This window comes from Neopelma chrysocephalum, unplaced genomic scaffold (assembly GCF_003984885.1).
Source record: "Neopelma chrysocephalum unplaced genomic scaffold, ASM398488v2 Primary Assembly neopelma1_69, whole genome shotgun sequence".
Lineage (NCBI taxonomy): Eukaryota > Metazoa > Chordata > Aves > Passeriformes > Pipridae > Neopelma > Neopelma chrysocephalum.
The window spans coordinates 4,730,539-4,750,841 of NW_020897729.1; the positions used below are offsets into that span (position 1 = coordinate 4,730,539).

The 20,303-nt window shown below is 37.4% G+C and overlaps 1 protein-coding gene across 1 annotated transcript; it reads left to right on the forward strand.

Moving 5' to 3' along the window:
* Window positions 1-52: 52 nt before the first annotated feature.
* On the forward strand, window positions 53-20,235 carry CCDC39 (coiled-coil domain containing 39). Its single transcript, XM_027685456.1, has 20 exons — window positions 53-228; window positions 595-714; window positions 1,798-1,944; window positions 2,939-3,097; window positions 4,048-4,140; window positions 4,226-4,354; window positions 4,870-5,061; window positions 6,646-6,749; window positions 7,071-7,203; window positions 10,080-10,274; window positions 10,958-11,122; window positions 12,368-12,505; window positions 13,723-13,931; window positions 14,896-15,019; window positions 16,207-16,366; window positions 17,120-17,226; window positions 18,417-18,557; window positions 18,696-18,875; window positions 19,105-19,175; window positions 19,784-20,235. The coding sequence occupies exons 1-20, from the start codon at window positions 118-120 to the stop codon at window positions 19,944-19,946; spliced, it is 2,841 nt and encodes a 946-aa protein (XP_027541257.1). The 5' UTR covers window positions 53-117; the 3' UTR covers window positions 19,947-20,235.
* The last annotated feature ends 68 nt before the right edge of the window (window positions 20,236-20,303 follow it).

Here is a 20,303-nt window from a genome sequence, read left to right on the forward strand (position 1 = left end):
CGGTGCCGCCTGAGGCGCCGTCGCCTCCCGCTGCCGCCCGTTGCCAAGCGCCCGGCGCCGCCACAGCCCCGGCCCAGCGCCGCCACAGCCCCGGCCCAGCGCGGCACCTTCGCGGCCATGGAGAACTTGGACAGCTCCTCCACGGCCTCGGTGCTGGCCGAGCTCGGCTGGAACAGCGCCTACGCCGTGCCCGTGGCCAACGCCGAGAACAAGGCGCTGGAGAACGAAGTGAGCGCGGGGCTGCGGCCCGGAGGGAGCGGAGCCCGCCTGACCCCGCGGCCGGGGAGGGAGGGAGGGATGGAGGGAAAACCTACGAGTTCCGCGGAGCTGCGGAGGGGATCCGGGAGGGAGAGCCTCCCTCCGAGCGTGGGACCCGCATTCCCCGAGCCCCCCGGGAGGAGGAGCGGGATCTGTGCGGTCCCTTAGCAAAGCTCGAGGTTTTCTCCTGAAACCTCTCATTTCAATGCTTTGGAGGAACGTAGCGTGTGCTTCTTACGTTTTTTGATTAATAATCGCAATGACTTATCCTTAAGTAGTTGCACGTAATAAGGGCTCAGCTGCAAATAGTCACTTGGCGATTCTGATCTTAAACAGTTGCATAAGATGCAAAAGGAAAAAGCGAACCTGAGAAATGAGCTGACCAACTTCCAGGAGCGCATAGAAGCAATGACGGCTCATTTGAAAAACGTGAAACAAGACTTAAGCTTCTCTCAGGTAAATCACCACCACAAGCTGATCTTTATCAGACAGACTTGTAAACCTGAGTGTCTCTCTGTGGCTGGTATCCCTGTACATTTTGCCAGCTTTGTTAGAGATTTTTTTCGTCCTTTTTCCCAGGATTTCCACAAAAACCAAAAATTAAACTGTATATCTGAGTGATATTATTTGATGGTTATTAAGAAGATCGCCCTAGGTCAAATGAATGTACCTAGAAGAAAGCCAAGGAGGATACATTTTAGAATCCTTCATGAATGGGAGCTTTTGAAATTATTAAGAAAAAATTGATCAAGGAAAACAAAACATCAGTATATGGGAAGAACAAATTTATAATCTTTATAATGGTCAAGAATTAGTGGTGAAATGCTAGTGAAGAGTTAATTTACAGACCTGAAAAATGACGTGAGATGGTTAAAGTGTAAGTCTCCACTTATACGCTGAGTTAATTGGCCAAAATGGGTAGTTTAGATTTCTAAAGAGTCTGGAGCCAAAGCTTTATGCCCTTTAGGTAAAATATCCTAGGTGAAAAACTCTTATTCCCTGCAGCTGAATAACGTCTTAATGTTTGGGATTTTTTTGTGTGCCAGATTCAAGTTTTAATTTGAATTAGAAGAAAAAAAGATTAGACAACACAGAGGTACTGCTATAGGCCAGCCTGGTGGAGGTCTGTCTCATCCCAAAACAACAAATTTTTTTTTTTTATTTTATTTTGCTGTACCTGCTGAATGTGATGTAAAGTCACTAGTGATTAAGAGACTAAGATTCTAAGATTTTGAGGTTGAAAGATTAAGATTTCTGAATCTTTGGTGAAAAATCTTTGAGTTTTTAGGGCTATAAATGATTGATCTGTGGATACTTGATACAATGTGTGTACATGTGTGTATATATATATGTAAATATAAGAATACATGTATTTGAGATACTAAAATCCAAACAATAAAGTTTCTCTAAAAATTCCTACATTTACACGGTGAAATCACACCATCTGTGACTTGGGATTCGATTGTATGTGGAAAAATGTTTGTTTGTTGATATATAACTTTTGTTTATTGTAAAATGCTGAAATTTGTTATTCTGCAGTATCTTTACAGAGCCAGAGAGAATGAAATTGAAACTGAACAACACTTTAAAGCCCTTGCTGAGAGAGAATGTGGACGTCTCAAAAGTGACCTTAAACGACTGCAAAATGAGTTGATCTCCTTAGGAGAAAAGAAAAACAGACAAGAAGTAAGGTTTAAAATTTTTGGAAGGGAACACCTGTATTGCAAAATTTTATAGCTTGTCCTCACTTGCACTTACAGAAACAATAGTATAAGTCAAGAATAGCTAATTATAATTAAAACTTCTGAACTGTAGTAGATGACCTGGATGTGCTTTTCCGTGGGAAGGCAAATAAAAGGACACTGAGGATCTCCTTGCTTAGACTTGTCAAGACTTAGCAAACATTAACTAGATATTGAAAGACTTCTGTTCCTAATGCCAGATACACAGCCACACATCCATATCACTGTCTTGTTAATTCTCACAGCATTTTCTTTATGGTTTAAAAATTGTGGGTGGCAATCTCCACATAAAATAAACTCTGGGCATGATTTCAAGATCAAACATTTGTTTCACGGTAAAAAGTAATCTAATGCTATCCAATTACAGGTGGTTTTCTGGGATTGGAAATGTCTCTTTTTCTTTCTATGAATTATTTAAATTATTTTAAAAAATTTGCTCTATTTCTTCTGATTAAGGCTGTTTGTAATCTCTGGTCTCTCCAAATGGGTAGCAGGATGAAGTGCAGATTGTCCCATTTTTGTGTCAGGAAGTCTCTTCACAGTCACGTGGGGACATTTGAAAATTGACATGTAGAATAAGGACCTAAGAGCTTGGTCTTAGCATGTGAGGGAGGAACTTTACCTTTTGATGCCTCAGATCAGTTTATTATGTGGAATAAACATCCTGGATATAGGTATAACTTGCCAGAGGTTGACTTTTCTGTTTAAAATTATTTGCATTTCAAATTTGTGGCAACTTACTCTCTTGTTTCTTCTTTGAGAGCAGGACATCCAATAGCATTCCTCAAGTATAACACACAATTAATAAAAAACCTAGCAATTCCATGGAGAAGATGTGTGTAAATTTGTTACAGTAGCCTGAACTGATTGCTTCAATTACTATTCAATGAATATTAGACATTTGGAATTGACCCTTTAATTTTGTCTTATTTCATAAGAATACTATAAGTAAAACAATTCAGAAGTTGGAAGACTTAAAACAACAGATGAACTGTGATGAGGAAGTCCTGGAGAGCTGGCTAAAGGAATTAAATCGTACAGATAATGATGCTCTTGCAATCCAGAAGTATGCACAGCAAGATGAAGGGAAACTAGGAGTAAGTAGAAATGAAAACTAAATGGAAAACCATTTGGGCATTTGAAGACCTTGTTATATTATTGAGTCAGATAAGATGGAAACAAGATTTTGTACAACAGTGCTTTTAAACTGGTTTCCATTTAGCACTACAGTGCAATTCCATATGAGGTTCATTTTAAAGATCAGAGAGAACAGGTTTTACAGCAATGAAAGCATGATTTAAGACATTAATTTGCTTGTTCGTCTGGGTAAAATTTAAGTTTAAATTTTTCTGAGAGGGTGCACAAATAGATAATAAAATCTGGAAAACGGTGCCACTGAACTCAGAGGAGTTGGATCAAAAATCCACCCCAAGTGTGGATGAATACTGTAGGTTTCCCCTTTAGAACCAAATTTGTTAATATGGCTGAAAACAGAGTACAGCTACTTCAGTAAAGCTACCTGGAATAATGAAAGATATAAACATATATATCTGTATAAACAGAGATTCCAGTCAGAAGATCATAAATTCTCAGGGTTAGTTCTCAAGTATATTATTAATATAGAGATAAGTAACCTGGGTTATTATTCTTTTTAGCCTTTAAATACAGTGAGGAGAAATTTGATTTTTACTCATTAAGTACTTAACCCAAAAACTTTAGTTTACCCAAACAGTCTCATTGCTATCATTTACAGTAGCAGTCACACAGCATAGTGGGAAGAGTGAAGTAGGACACCACATATGCATTTACACACAGTGGAGGGTTACTTGGCCCTTGCTGCAGTCTGGTCCCAAGGGCTGACACAATTATGGCCTCTTGTATGACTGAAAATTTGGGAGGCTAGACTGTCAGCTTCTTGTTCTCTAAAGCAGAATAAAATTGATGCCTCAGTAATTCAACCCCTAATTGTAGCAGGGCTTTAAGAATCTATAAGATGTGATCTATTTGCTTTCAAATACATGATATTTTCATATCCTTTCATTTTCAGGCATTAACCTTTCAAGTAGAAAAGTTGACCATACAGGCAAATCAGAAGCGCAGAGCTCTTGATAATGAGCTTACAGAGACCTTAACAGCTCAGGTTTGTGCTTAAGGTTCTTGGAGATCCCAGGTCATATGTGACATTTTTAACACCAGGAATCATGGGGGTGCTTTCTTTTAAACAGATGGAGCTTGACAGGGCAGCTGAAGATTGTCGCCGAGTTCATCAAGAAAGGCAAGAAGTCATCAGGCAGTGGGAGAATGCAATACAACAGATGCAAAAAAGAGATCAACAGATTGATCATTGTGCTTTGGTAAAACTGCTGTAACTGATCCATATCTGGATTTTGCTTGGTTTGGTTTTTTTCTTTTTAAACATCAGAACTACAGTATAATTTTCTCAATAGCTAATCTTTTACTTAACCTTTCAAAATACACAGTATTCACTGAATAGCTATAAAACTGTCAGGTAAAGAAAGCGTTACTATTGTTGATAATTTTCCTCTTGCATTTCATCTGTTTCAAGTCTGTTTGAATGTTTGTTTAGCTTTTTTTCCCCCTATTCAATCAATCAAAAATTATTTTCATCTGAGTTTATAGTGGCACTTTTTTTGAAATGATTGGAATATTTTGGAAGTTTTCAATCCAAAACAATTGTAGTATTTGGTGTTGTGAAGGAGCTGTGGAATAAAGTAATTTGAAGGATGATAACTGGGCTATCTCATGCAAATAATAGTTATAATAGCAATTGGTCTTCTGGTTGTACCTTTAATTAATCTAACGTATCTTAACTAATGTAAACAAATATAAAATACTTTTATCCTGATAGCTAATTGCAGAGATAAAACAGGAGATCAGAAAGAAAGAAATTGTGCTGAAAGAGAAGACTGCCTTTTTGGTAAATGAAACTCTTAATAATATGGAATATGAAAAGAAAATCTCTTCTGCTGAACGGAAAGCCAACAGCCTCCGAATTGAGTATCAAACTCAGGAAGCCAACAGGGTTCGTCTGCAGGATGAGGTGAGGATGACCAAACAGCTCAGAAAAACAGACTGAAACTCTAACTGTGGTCCAGATTGAGGAAATACAGGAGTAGCATTTCCTTTTCCCTGGTTTTATGCTAGACTCTTAATAATGCAACAAAATGTTGCTTTACTCAGCCTACTCCTGATATTGGGATCTGAACCCTCAATCCTTTTATTGAGAGTGGTGAAAAGATTAGCTGGTATTCTCTGCTGTGTTGGTGCAAGATGGATGAATTTTCTGTTAAATGGTCTAACACTATTAGATGCCTCAGGAGGTGTGTCCTGGCTTTAGCATACATAGACTGCAGTATTGTATAAAGATGAGAAATTTCCTCCAGATTCCAAACAATTCCTGTCCTGTGCTCTCAGAACTGTAAGTTGATGAGCCTTGTAGTGAGGTTAAAATTCCTGGGGAAAACACCAAATGCTTTCACGTGGCTTTCTAATCAAGAGGCAGTAGGACAGGGCTGCCCTGTGAACAAGCCATGTTTGACATTGTCCATGCTTACTCTGCACTTAAAGCTGGGAATGAGCTGCACTGCTTAATGACTTACACGCCTGTAGAAGTATTTCTAAGAGTTTCAAGTTTCATGGCTCTGTTGAGAAGGGATAGACTTGTATTACCTGAGTAAATTTTCTCTCAACAAGAAAATGGTAACACTAGGCTACTCAGCAAGCTTGGTGATTTTTAAAAACCTTCCATCTGCTATTGCCTTAACTTTGGATAGCTTTTCTGTAGCAGGTGGTTCATAGATTGATTTCCTAATTAAACTGTAGGTAGCTCAAACAAGGGGTAGGCTATTAGATTACCCTATAATTCATGCTAACTTGAGGGTTCCTAGAATTGGTATGTTTTCATGTCAAACTGTGAGATTCTTTAATACTCCATAATGGGATAACAGAACAGTCTCCCATTATTAGAACATCTGTGGCATGCATGTGATAAACAAGGAAAGAAAGAGACAGTTCAGCCAACAACTTGTTGGCTCTAAGAAACCTGCTACACATGACCTTGATCAGGTTTCTTCATCTGTGAAAGACAATTACACTTATGCTGCTAAGTGATACTTTGAAGATGAGTAAGCTACTGATTGTAAAGTATTCCTGTTGTGTTTAATGACTGTAATGTATTTTTTACCAAATAAAATATCTGTGCATTTTTGTCACAGTGATCCATTATCTTAATCAAAGTAATTTTATGTACCCAACAAAGTTTGATGTAGAAGTATTTATCAGATATATAAGAGTATCCATGTTTCATGAAGAACCTCATCAAAGTCAGCTGTGCACTATAAAACCATGGTTGCACTTGTACAGATGCTGTTGGGCAAACATTGCAGCCACAGCATCTTCATGATCCATTCTGTAGCTGTAATTATTAAGCATTTTCTCCCAATATTCAGACTATGTAAATTAGTTTACTAGCTTTGTCAGTTTACAGTGCCTTACTTCTCATTTGGAAAGCACTGTTAAAGATTAATGGCACACTTACCAATAAATAAGTCCCTTACAATTTTAAATATCCTGACATGTACCAAAGTAAATAATAGCTCCATTGCTTTATTTTGTAATTTATTAGCTGGAAGCTTTGAAATCCACTGTGGACAGAACTGCTTCTGATCTAGAGTCTTTGAGAATACAAGTAACCAATCTGAAGAAGGAAATTCAGAAGAAACAAGCCAGGTAAGAAATATCATTTGTAAGGATTAGTAATACAATCAAATCCTTGAGGTAGCAAAGAACCTTAGATAATGTTGATGATTAAAGCCTCCAACTTTCTGGGTCCTTCATGTCCTGCATAGTTTCTGGCACTGGGCAATTTAGGGAATACTCAAAGTAATCCTTGTTTTTAAAGGGTGTGAAAAAATCAGGGCTTTGGATATCATAGATTGAAGTTTAGCCCACTTCATACGGCAACTGCTCAAGTCAGGTTTGCTGCTTGCTTTTGGCTGAGTTGTATGAGCAACCTACATTTAACTTATTAAATCATGTCATTTTGTTTAGATTAAACTTTATTATTGAAGGAAATATAAATCTTTCCGATAAACTGAAGCTTGTGACTGAGGAGACACTCAGTTCAGAAGAGAAAGCTTTGAGGATGGAAGAAATACTGAAAGCAGAAGAGAAAGCTGTTGAGGTAACATGTTGTTCATGGTTTCCATAAATGAGGATTCATTTGCATTTGCAACTCTATTATTTTAAAATTATCTCTATTAAAATGAAAGTATTAATATGACATGTAGCTGTTTCATCAAATGCTGGAGTAATCTGCACGAAGATATGTCAGCATCTGTGCTGAGAAAACTGGAGGAAAATAACAGATCCTAGTAATTTAGAAGAGTATATTAACATAGGATGTTGATACTCATCAATAAGGTTGTGAAAGAGTGAGAATCTTGTCAGGATGACTTTTAAGTAGCATTGCCACTGAAAACTTCTTAGCTTTAGTAGAACACCACCAAAACTTATAAACCTGCAAAGAGCTGTGATTTTGATGAACAGATTAAAAAAGATTTAGAAATCTTTTAATCAGATTTGGCTGGCCTAGTCTGCTCTTCATTATTTTAATTCTACTACATGACACTCTGGAACATCTGACTTGTTGTGGCCTATTAAATAATTACTGGCTTGCTTTAGATTCCATGATGTATAAAGATTTTGATCTGGGAAGTGACATGTGCAAGCTGTAAGGTGACTTTTTTTAACATGTCTAGTAATACTTCCTTTTAAATTCAAACCCCACTTATTATGTTGCAAATTAATTCTAGGAATAAAATAATCTAATTCTTTATCAAATGCTGCAAAGGGCATTTGAATAAATGCAATGTTGTAATGCAATCATCTGAACTTCCCTGCATTTCAGGAAGTGCTTATGCTGTTTTGTCATTGTGCTGCTAATTCTCCTAAAGTATTTTCACTATTTAGCTTCTGACTGAACATGAGAGAAATATTTTTTGTATTTTGCTGGACAATTGAGCACTGGATAAGCTGAAGCTTTCATTACTGTAGAATGACCAGGTTAAATTAATGTGACAGCAGGTGTTCACACACGTGACAACAAAGCTGTATCTGTGCACACCATTGCACGCTTTTTTCTTTCCCCTTATTTTGTGTTTTCTGTAGCATGTATGTGAAATAATGCCTTGCAGTAGATTGAATGTTATTTTTCAAAGTTTTTAACTCCACAGGCATTAACTGTACATTTTAAATACACTTTCAGAAACTAGAGACAGGATGTCTTTCCGTTATAGAGAGTTTCTTACTTTACAGGCCTTACTGTTTTGGCTCTTCAGATAATTTGAAAACAAGTTGTAATAGTATAACATTTCATTAAAACCTTATTTTCTTCCCCTTAAGACTGTTTTCAGGGTGGCTAAACCCTTAGCAGGGTTTCTTTACTTGTGTCTGTGGTGGATAACCCAACATGACATTGAGCCTGGCAGCTCCACAGCTCCAGGGGAATATTTTAGCTAGGATGAACTGTTCTTGAACAATGTCTGCAAAGTATTAGTCAGAAGCATGCCTTCCATCACCATTAGACACACAGGACTATTTGCTGCATCTGTTAATTTACTGTGAAGAGATATTTACAGGAACAATGTGGATGAAATGTCCCCATTTTGCGCTCTAGTTCTGGGATACTTCTCCCTCTTCAATTTTTGGCAAAACACTGTTGCACACTGCAGCTTAATGAACATCTTATCTCTATTAACAACCTCACTTAAAGAGAGAGAAACAATTCTGTTAAATAAATTAATTTAGGTATGCACAAAAAACCACAAAGTGAAGGTCAAATCAAGATCCAATGACAGTGGATGAATTCATCATTGCCATTAGCTTCAGAAATACAGCTCAGCACTGGGCACATGCTTAGAAACCAGTTTGATTCCAAAATTAAATTCCTTTGTTCAGACATGATCCAAAGACCACTGACATGTGCTATAGTCCATACCAATTTCATATTAAATTTACAGTTGCCTTTTATGTCCTGAGTTTTGGATTTGGAATTGCACTTACAGCAAGTCAACAACAAAAAAATTCTGTTTGGTAGAATGTGGACTGTGAACTCTTAGAGAAGGAGCTGATTTATCTTTCACCAATATTTAAGCCAGCAAGATGGTTGTATACATATTAAATCAAGAATAAACACATTGTTAATCAACATAGAAAAGTCTGTTCTCAGGTGTTTTGCATATTAATTGAAATGCACATCTTCAAATTCTGTACCAGACTTGAGCTAAATGTAAATGAGTCCTTTGGAACAGGAATGGGAAGTCACATCACTCATTTTAGGATGTACCTTACAGGAAACTGGCTTGAGCTTTGGATAGTCTTTGGTTATTTCAGTTGGGGAAAGAGGGAAGAAAAGAATAAAATTGTCTTCCTTGTTAGGCTTATAAAAAAAAATAATCTCAATTTTGTTGGTTTTCAGTACATTTCAGGTTACCTGAAGTGTTCAGCATTGTCTTCCTGTAACAGACCCTACTAACCTCATTTCCTGCACTGATTTAGGTGTTAATGGCAACTTACCTCTGGGAATAAGGAAGGGATTTTAAAATGTGTAATTTTTCAAACAGAATTATTCCAGCTGATACAAACACACATGTACACACAGTTACAAGTTTTAATAAACCATTGAAAACCTTTGTAATAATTTCTCCAAATATTCACATATGCTGGAGGCAATAAGGAGTTGTTTTTTTTAAAAAAGATGAGAGGAATTTAGATTTCTGGAAGGCTGAAAAGACTAGCATTCCCATAATTGGGAAAAAAGTCGTATAATAATACGGTAGGATTAGATTTAAAAAAATAAATAAAAAATATTACTTCAAGTCAAATACTCTTCTTGCCAACCATTTTGAAGACCTGTGAAATTCTATGTTCATATTAATGGGTATAGTATTAAAATTTTTAATTTTCCTGTTTATGACTAATAAAAGCAAGTAATTTCCCAGAAATTACTTCTGATGTGATTAATTACTTCTTTCTGCTTAACGATCAATTTGTTACCAGGAAAAAGAAAATGAAATGAGACAGTTAAAGGAACTACTTTTCAAGAAGAATCAAGAGTTAAAAGTGGAGAAGGATAAGGAGAAAGTTGCTCTATCAGAAATTGAGGGAGCTCAAAAATCACTTAGAAATCTCCAGTGTCGACTGCACAGGCTTGATGCAGAACTGTTTAAACAACAGGAATTAATATATAACCAGGTAAAATATTAATGTACTTTCATACTATGATGGTTTCTTGAGTCTACTGATAGGAAGTTGCTTAAATTCTGTAATCTATAACATCTTTCCATTTTGGAAATGCCATGCAGTACAATTTATTATAAAGTCTGCATTTATTTCTGCCTCTAGATGTAGAGATAAAATTGAAATTACTGAAACTTGCTAAAGTATCACCTACATTTTGCACTTGTGTATTTCATTATTTTTTTGCATTTGCTGCTTTTCCCACTAATTTCTGAAATCCATTCTTTACTTTGATCCCTCTGAACCACAGACACCTCAGGGTGTATTTTTTAAGCAATACAAGAGGTACATGCCAAAATCCTGTTATTTACTAATTGGATTATGTGCATATTTCCTATGCACCACTTTGAAAATTTGCTCTTTTATATCAGCATCCACTGGTAACAGCAAGATGGCAACTCTCCTGTAAGCCTCCCTACAGCAGCCTGTGCTGAGTGTGCTTTGTTACTCTTCTAGAAGATTACCCCTGAACCATCACTGCTCATCAGTCATCTAAGATACTTTGCTAATGAGGTCTATAAGCCAGAAATGATTATAAAAACAATAGTTTAATTGGGTGACTGTCCTAAAGCCAACGTTTAGATCCAAGTTTATTGCTTATCTCATACTATTAATTCTCTTAAAATTTATTTTAACAGGATTTTTTTATTCAGCGAATACAGAGACGACTGTCACGGTTAGAAGGGGAGGTTAATTCAGATGAAAAAGAAATTCTGGAAGCAAAAGTTGCTGAACTTAAGAAAACCCTAGAAGAAAAGAAAAATGCCTATGATGTTCTACAGGCTCAGTACAGGAAACTTCAGGTGACTTCTCTGGCACATCAGGTTGACTGTGCAACATCCAGAAACCTCAGGGAATTAAGGAGATTGGGTCTTATCAATAACATGGTATTAGATTAAAAGGCATCTGAACTTTATGTAACTTACGTGGAGAACTTCATGTATTCCCTATACCCAGAAAAATAGGTTATTACTGCCCAAGTGAGACACCTGAGCATGAAGACCAGCATTGCAATGTTGGAAAGACAAGCTTGGCTTTCATCAAGGTCTTACTGACTGCTTGCAAATGTCTGAGTTTATTGTTAGGACCTTGCAGAAATAGGAGAATGCTATTCTGTGAAGCTGTTACTTTTATATTTTTCGTAAATTCATAAGTACAGTTGCATTTAAAGTTGTCCAAAGTCACATTACTGAATTGCAGGGACAGTTGATCCCATCCTGATCCATAATTCAGAAATACTGTTTTGCTGGTTTTATTCCCTTGTGAGAATTTTGCATATACATGCTTGTCCTCTGGTTTTCCTATTTCATCATTAATTCTTTAAAAATGCACTTACCTTTCTTGTAGAGAAAAACCAACCAGTTATTCTGTAGCCAGTTTATAATTTCTTTTTATAAGTATTGTCTTTGTGTATTAATCAGCTATATTTTAACAAATTTAGAAAACTCTTTTCAAAGAGAAGCCAGAGAAAGAGTCAGTTTTTTTAATAAAACATAACAACTGGTTTCTCAAAGTGATAGTTGAGAAAGAATTTGACTTAGTGAGGGGAAGAAACTACTTATAGGAGAGCCCTTTAAATCTTGTCATTGCATGAATCTCCAGTTAATGTTGGGCAACTAGTGCCCACACCTGAATTTTGAAGAGATGGGAAATTGAGCAGTGAGCACAATCAAACCTTGAAACCCCCCTCCAGGAATTTATCCATGCTCTGGAGTATTATCAAAGACAGATGGTTTTATGAAAATGAACTATAGATATCAAAGTCATAGTCAGACATGCCAGGAGATTTTTTTTATCTAGAATAAAATACATGATTATATTAGAATTGCCTCATTGGCTGAACAATTTATATTGGATAAATAACAACTACTACACTCCAAATAAAACAAGCAATGACATTAGTATTGCAACAGCACTCTGCCTGAGGACGTGCCATGCAGTTTGCAGAGCAGCATATGGACACATGATGACAATGGTTCCTGGTTCCAGAACTTAAAATTATCTCATTTAATTTAACTGGTAGCTTTTGTTGCAATTTACGTTCACAGAATGACGTCCAGTTCGTGAGGAGAACAATTCACAAGACAGGAGAACAAACAAGTGCTTTGGTGGTGAAGATAGATGAACTAAATCTTTACAATGAGAGATCAATTCAGGATTTAAAAAAAGCTAAGGCCCTTAAGCAGGTACAGTATTATTCCACAACTTTACTAATACAGGACATGTCTGTTTGTTTGGGCTGTTGTCTGCCTCCCACAGTGCTACATCATTATATCCATAAAAATCTTTTTTTAGTTTTTCTAATTTACCAAACTTTCAGCTTCATCACTATTATCTTACTAGGCAAAGCGTTGCTTCTCCTCTTTATACAGCATAAAGTTTGATGAGGTATCAATTTAATCCCACATTAGTTATACCACAGTATCAGTGGATGGTTGGTTTTTTTCTGAGAAGCAATTACCTTTAAAATAGAAAATGCATTTACTGTTCAAGGATGTCTCTATCTAGCACTGAGTGTTTTTTCTCAATCTCTGATGCCTACTAATATGTTTGGCACAGTTTTGTTATTAAATTGTGAGGTTTTTTTTCTAGCAGATGGTTTGGATCAATCCACATTCCAATATAAGGAGTTAGAAACAAAATGGAAGTCCTTCTCCCCATTTAATAAATGAAAAATATGGTTCCCACTCCTCTAATTATTGCACTTTTTTTCCTGCAATAAGCTTTAGTTCCTCAAGGAAGCACTGACACAGCAGAACGAAAGACAGTCTGAGTAGCAGGGGAAAGAGTTTTGCTGTCAACTTAACTGGTGCTTTTCTTTGGGGATGAAATTCAGGGGAACAAAAGAAAGAAGCTGATGGCCTAAAACAACTCAGATAAAAATTGGTACAGAGTTTGGGATCCATAAGAGATTTGAAGAAAATGATTCCAAGTGTTTGCATGCTAAGGAAGTTCGCCACTTGCTACTTTTCACAAGATTTGGTGTATAAAAAGTTTGCTCATGTAACATGACTTGCAGACCTACAGGATCTGGAACATATTCCCAGACACTTTTAATGGTTCAAGAAAGATATTGACTGCTTCAGAAAATTCCTTGTAAGGTCTCCTAATTTATTTGAAACCACCTAAACTGAAAAAGTTGTAGATGGAAAAGTCTAACAACCCAAAACTCAGAGTGAATTAGCAAGCCTGATGAATTTGTATAAAACCAATCAGGAAACAATCTACCCCTGTCACACTCACCATGTAAACTGTTGGCAAATAAGAAAATGACAACATTTTGAAATGCAGGGCAAAATGAGTCTTACAGTTATATATATATTAAAGGTAAAATAATGAAAAAAGAATTGATTTAATAAATTATAAATAATCTTAATTTTGGTACCTTTTTGGCATTTATTAGGACATGATGGTGGACAATAATCTCTTAAAACTAGAACTGAAGCGCCTTAAAGATACTCTGTGTAATAAGACAGAGAAAGTTCTATCAATGGAAAAACAAAGACTGGAGTTAAATAAAGCCATAGCAGAAAGAAGTGAGGAAATTAAGATCCATAAGGCAATGCTGGATTCCCAGATAAGACTCGTGGAGCAGGAACGGCAACGCAGAAGGTAACTGTGCTGATATAAATCAAACCTGTAGCTTTGAGTACATTTTATATGGGGACTTAGTGAAAAAAAAAACATTTTACCCAGTTTCGCCCATAGAGAAATTGAAGAATAAATCAATCTTGCTCAAAGCTATATACACTAAGATAGGAGAGGCCAGCAAGAGATCCATTCTCTGACATCCAGCTGCAGCTTTTTAGCCCCTTGGTGATTAGGTTTGTGATATGTTTTATTTGGATGCATTTTTTTCTTCTTTTTAACTAATGAGCTTTCCATTATATGGAAACATAATGTATAACATAATAAATCTTCCGAATTACATATGTACCCTCTTATAAAATAACTTTTCCCTCCTGTAATAACCAGTGCAAAGTATCTGGGAAAGCTTTAGCCCTGAAATCCCAATGAAATATCCAGCCAAAAATGAACATTCCAGGGGCTGAACTGCCCTGCTAACCACACCCCACACAATGGGAAATTAGAGTGATTTAGAGTGACTGAGGCTTAACTGCTCACCAAGAGTGCAGACTGTGCCTTTCTTCCTTTGGTAATTACCCAGCTAATTGATACTTTCATGTAATTTGATTTGGGGTCATCCTCTGCTGTTGCTTGTGCTCATCCAGCAGTGGCAATGTTAAGATACCATCAGCAGGGGCAGCTGAAGGACTGAAATGCCAAATCTGTAAATTTTGGGAAGGACTGTGGCACAGCCTCCCAGGATGCAGTGATCTGGAATGTCAAAACAGATTTGACTCAGTGTAGGTAACCAGAACAATGGATGTCTGTGGCTGGGAGAACACAGAAAGCAACCAAGACCAGCAGCAGCACAACTGCTGCCCTGCCTGCCTCCTGCTACAGGCTGCTGGAATAACACCAGGAATTTAAACTGCCACAGCAAGAACTGCCCACAAAACGCTACCAGACAAACACTTTCTCAATCCATTTCTTTTCTCCCAAAACAAATCAGTGCTGAATTTCAAGAATGCCTAAGTAAAATTGACAAACTGAGACGCAGATATGAAATTTTTACTCTTGCCATGATGCCCCCTGAAGGAGAGGAGCAGAAAAGTCAAGCCTACTATGTGATTAAGGTATTTTCTTAACATATTTCACTTTAATTCAAGTATCTAAGCTATAGATTTCCCTCAGCTCTATTCAAGTAACTAAGGCAATCTCTGCTTACTGCTTACTTTGAGTCTAATTGTTTTATGTTATCTGACGTTAGTTATTTAAATGATACAGCCATTTCACATGAATCTCTGCGGAGCCTTAATTTTGAGCAGTTTGAACATTTCACTTCAGTGCTCACTAATTTACAACACAACAATTACTTGCCAAGTGGCAATCCTATGAACTGAACACTAGTTTATCACAGTCTCCCATGATCTTAAATTCTACTTGTCGGAGTTATTTCTAGGTATTTATCACATGGTGTTTGCACCTTGAAGAATGTCAGCTTTCTCCTTTCACTTACCAATCATTTATGCATACTTCAGCTTTTAACTGGAAAAAAAAAATCAGTCTTTATCCATAATGCAATACCCTTGTTCTGGAACAGGAATCTATTATTTTTGATCTCCACAAATTCTCTGATATCTTGTTAAGACAAAATGCTTCCAGCTGTGAACTTGGCTCTGAAGTTCATATTTTTCATATTCTGAAGTGTTAAATTTCTTAATGATAGTATTTCTGCTACTGCGAGATCCAGAACAGCAGAAGACCCTCAGCAGAACCCATGTGGTCACTGTGGGTGTGTAAAATACCCTCCACACCTACAGAGATTTTTCTCAGTGTCATATTTTCTGAGGGAATAGAAAATATTTCACTTGTTGGCTGTTTCTTAAATCTCACTGGTCAGGTAAATGAAGAGTTACAAGTAATTCCTAAATTGGATGACTTCTAACAGTCTCTCTGTGGTTTTATATAATGTACAATCTCAACTCTTACTTGTATTTTGTGGGTGAAGGAAGCAGATGTGAAGCATGTGCTGCAGTTCAAGTCAGCAGTGCAGGGCATGGACATTGCTCCATACACTGTGGCTGCTGCTGGGCAGGACGTGGAGGGCTTAGCTGGAGAGCCAGATATCCATCATGAAAGGCACATGGTTTAAATACCTCAAAGAACTTCCAGTACTGTAAATAACTAGTCCTCCCAGTCCCCTACTCACTCAAATCTCAGTTCAAGCGACTTAAACCCCTGGCTGGTATTTTTTTCTCTATAATGATCCTAATACTTTCAGTAAATGTGCAGGCACCTAAAAGACCTGTTTTGCTTTCAGGCTGCACAAGAAAAGCAAGCACTTCAACAAGAAGGTGATGATTTAGAAGCAAAGATCTGCAAAGCTGAAAAAGAAATCATAGCTCTGGAAAACACTTTGTGTGTTCTTAATAGCTGCAACAGCAACTTCCGAAACACTTTCAAGGAAGTCACTGAGACAAGTATGTAAAATAGGAATTGCTGTTTGCTGTGGGGGCTGGTGATGATCACACAGCTCGGGTATGTAGTGGGGAAATTCCATGGCACAAAAGAATGAATCAGAGAGACTAAACTGAGAGTAGCAAAAGGGAGTGTAATTCCCATGCTGCTGTGAATAGCTCAGCAGAACAAGTGCAGAAGAAAGTGTAGTAAGGTGTAATTAACTAAGATTTATGTTGTTCTCTCAGATTTGTGTGAAAATCTCTAAGCCTGTACACACTTTGTGAATAGTCGTAAGTAGGAACAGATGGGAGAGGCAAAGCATAAAGATGATTCCTGGGGGATCATTACTGGGAGGAATGGTGTCCATTGGGGTGCGTGGGCCTAGTGGATAACTGCACTGCCACTTAGGCTTCGTAACCTTGCTGTCTGTCACAGTGGAACTTTTTGTTTAGTGTCTAAAAACCATCACTATGAGAAATTACATAAATAATAAGTATTATCTAGAATTAAGTTTAACTTTTGTGCCCTCTACTGGCTCTGGAACCAGTAGCTTTTAAATCATTTTCCCTCATGAAGCTAGTTACTTTTTCAAAGTAATCTGGAATTAGTAGGAGAGTATTTAAAAAACCCACAAATCTTGAAGTTGCTGAAATACCATCAATACCAATATAGTAATACTCTGTGATGCAGTTTCTTTAAGGTCCAACTTATTTTCAAGTGAAAATACAGTTGTATACACAGCAATAATGCTGCCTCATTGTTTGGGATCACAGGTGAGGAACGTGAGGAAAGACTGAAACTAGAGGAGGAGAAAAGGGTTGCTGATGAAACATACAAATGCAAAAGAAGACAGATCAAGGAACTTCAGGAAAATCTCCAGGTAAAATAAAAGTTCTAGTCAAAGACAAGACTGCAGCACGTAGCTAAACCCATGCAAGCCATCCTAGAGGAAGATTAGGAAATTGTGGTACAAATTTTTGTCTGGTCTTTTATATTTGAGTGCTTACTTGAATTTGTTGAATCACAAAAAAACTTGAGGTTTTAAGTCACACCTACAGCTAGAAGTTTCAGAGTCCAGAATGCACTGACAGATGCTGTTCTGGCAGCCACTAAAGCAGCTGCATTCGTGTTCAGCACACGCCACTATTGCATCAATGCACACATCTTGTGTCCTCTGGCATCTATGTCCCACGATTTTTCTGGAACAGATTCAGTTTTATTAGCACTGAGGGTGCTTCAGTTTAAACAGAATTAATTTAGCTGACTCGTAACGTAGCAGGCTGAGCACTAAACACAGGGAAAGGAGAACTTGTGTTCAGGCTACACAGCAAGGACTCATTCTTGGTTCCCCTGGTTATTGAAAAGCCACTTGGACCTTAAGAAAGAGCAACACTTAATTCTGATGTGTGACGTTTCAGTTAGAACTTTTTTAGGCAGAAGAAATTGAGGAACACTGCCACATGCACTATTGTTCTAAGCCCTGAGACAACAAAAGTTCCTATTGCTTATTCCACCAAAGCAGGACATATCTCTTCTTTCAGAGATGTTATTTCTTAAGGTAAAGGGACAGAGATCTTCATCAGGGAGTAAACGCTGGGACATAATGAGGTGTTACAGCACACCCTTTCCTGCCTTTTTATTTATTTATTTAAAAAAACCCCACAAAAACAGAGCTGCCCTTATGGAGCTGATTTTATTCATTCCAGTGAAAGGTATCCATCTCTTTCCACAGGAAACTATGTTGGGGTTTCTTAGGATAGTTCGCACTAGTAAATTGGTGGTGTGCCAAGTAAATAATCTGTAGACACTGTTCAGAAGCACATCTGAAAACACATACCTGTAACTTCACTAACAGTACCTTTAAAGTAATTTTTTAAAAGATATGTAAATTCCTTTATCCAGGTCTGTGTCCACTAAACAAAGTTTTGAGTTATCAATAGCACTAATTGCTTGAGCTACATCTAGAAACAAGTAGTAATGACAACAAACCCTTCCACAAAGAAATACAAAAAGTGAAAGGATACCAAAACTGCTTTATAAACTAACACTGCCATTCAAATGAATTTGCAGAGCATGGAACAATACCTTGAGGTAGCAGAGAAGCAGAAAGCCCTCTTCCAAGAGCAAAAGGAGGAAAAACAAGATATAATTCTGCAGCTGAACAAGGAAATTGAAGAACAGAAGCCAAAACTAGAAAGGGTTATAAAACAGGTTTGTATATTTACTGACAACTTCTACCTTTGTAGTGATAGACAGCAGTGTGGGTTAAACTCTGGTTTTAACTTAGCAGGGTTCTGAAACAGTGTTGTATTTTCATAAGAGCAATGGTTTAAAAATATTTGTGTTAAGTGTTCCAGACTATCCAGAGAAATTCAGTCTCTGAGGCAAAAGGGACCAAAAACAGAGGAAGAGAGAGACATTGATCTTCGTGAATTGAAAAGCTTCAACAGAACCGTCAACCAAGTGATAGTTGATATTCTAGAAACAAATCCTGGTTTAACTGCAACCTTTCAAATGTACTTTAACCAGGTGAGCTTTCCAGTTAACTGCCATCAAAATCTTGAGTGAGAGCTCCAGCCTACTGCTGAGCTTCTTTAAGGGTAACTCCTAACTTCAACAATATACTTACAGTAAAACAGGACAGTGTTCATCCCTTTTCCACAGCTCTGCAAATACCCAGCACTATAAACCCTCCTGATATCCCAGTCCTATTATACAACCACCACTTCAACTTGTTTTTTCTTTCCAAATTTTCTAGTCCAATTTAGAGCTTCCTACTGCTTCTGCTGATGGTAGTCAGAGTTCTCAATCCACACGACATACTACCAGGTAAGTACTAGCATTGTTGGGTTGGTTTGACTTTTTTCAGATAAAAGTTTAAACCAGCAAAATCATTCCCTAACTGACAGAATTTTTCACTCCCAAAGGTCTTCTCAATCATCTCTACTTTCTGAGGACTATAAAAACTTTCTTCTTACACTGTCCTTTTAAGTTTACCAGATTTTTCTAGCATATGATGAAGTTTACTTCAGCATCCATCAGTTTAAAATAAAACTGTAATTACAGAATAATTGCACTTACATTTCCTAACTGTGCTCTATTTAAAAAGTGTTTTTACAATATAAAAGCACAACTTTGAGCCACATTTTACACTTGGTAGTGTGAACTCCCCTTCCTGATTAAATAGAGAAAATATATATGCTTTTACTGATATCTTCTTCCCCTGTCCAAGGTATGCTCACATAGTGCCTGTGCCACAGCGACCAATTATGGTCTAAAATTCCCAGAGGTTACTGAAGCCACTAGTGAGATCTCTGCAGGGGATCTAAGCTGGAAAGAACACAGCTGCTGGGTGGCTGCTTTGTGAGCCACCCTTGGCAGCTCTGTTTTAGATAAAGGAATTTCTGTATCTTGATGAGTAAATTTTTGTCTTTCAGATCCTTCAGAAGAACAAGTTCAGTCTCTAGTCAGGCTTCATCCCTCAAAGTTGTTGAGCTGACCTTGCCTCTCCCCACTCCTGAGGAAGCAGCAGCTGCTGGCTCACAGCCAGCCAGCAGAGGCAGCACCTCCAGTATTTTTAAAGGCAAAAAGAAGTTCTAAGGTCATCTAGTTGAGATTCCTTAATTTTTGCAACTGACCTATACCCATGGAGTTACCTGGAACACTTGCAGCAGAAGTACAATTGTCATTGTGTGCGCCGACAGGTATTTGCTCCTTAGTGTGGTTCTGACACCCACCTTGACAGATCTCACTGGGGACAGCGTTACCTCCTTCAGTAACACAACCACTGCCTTCAGGCTGCTTGTAAAGCAAATCCCAACAACAATGCTCAAAACCAAAGGTTCATACTTAAACTTGCCTAGACAATAAACACTGGTATAAAACCTCTCTTCTACTTCAGTTAGGTTTTTTTACATTACTCCTAGAGAACATTTGATATATTTAAAGAATGTAACA

What these genes read in the sequence shown, in the direction of transcription:
- CCDC39 (XM_027685456.1), top strand. Translation starts at nt 118, where the DNA reads ATGGAGAACTTGGACAGCTCCTCCACGGCCTCGGTGCTGGCCGAGCTC. An exon ending in AGGAATTAATATATAACCAG is followed by an intron (nt 10,275 to 10,957) that starts GTAAAATATTAA and finishes TTATTTTAACAG; the next exon opens with GATTTTTTTATTCAGCGAAT. An exon ending in AACTTCAGGAAAATCTCCAG is followed by an intron (nt 17,227 to 18,416) that starts GTAAAATAAAAG and finishes ATGAATTTGCAG; the next exon opens with AGCATGGAACAATACCTTGA.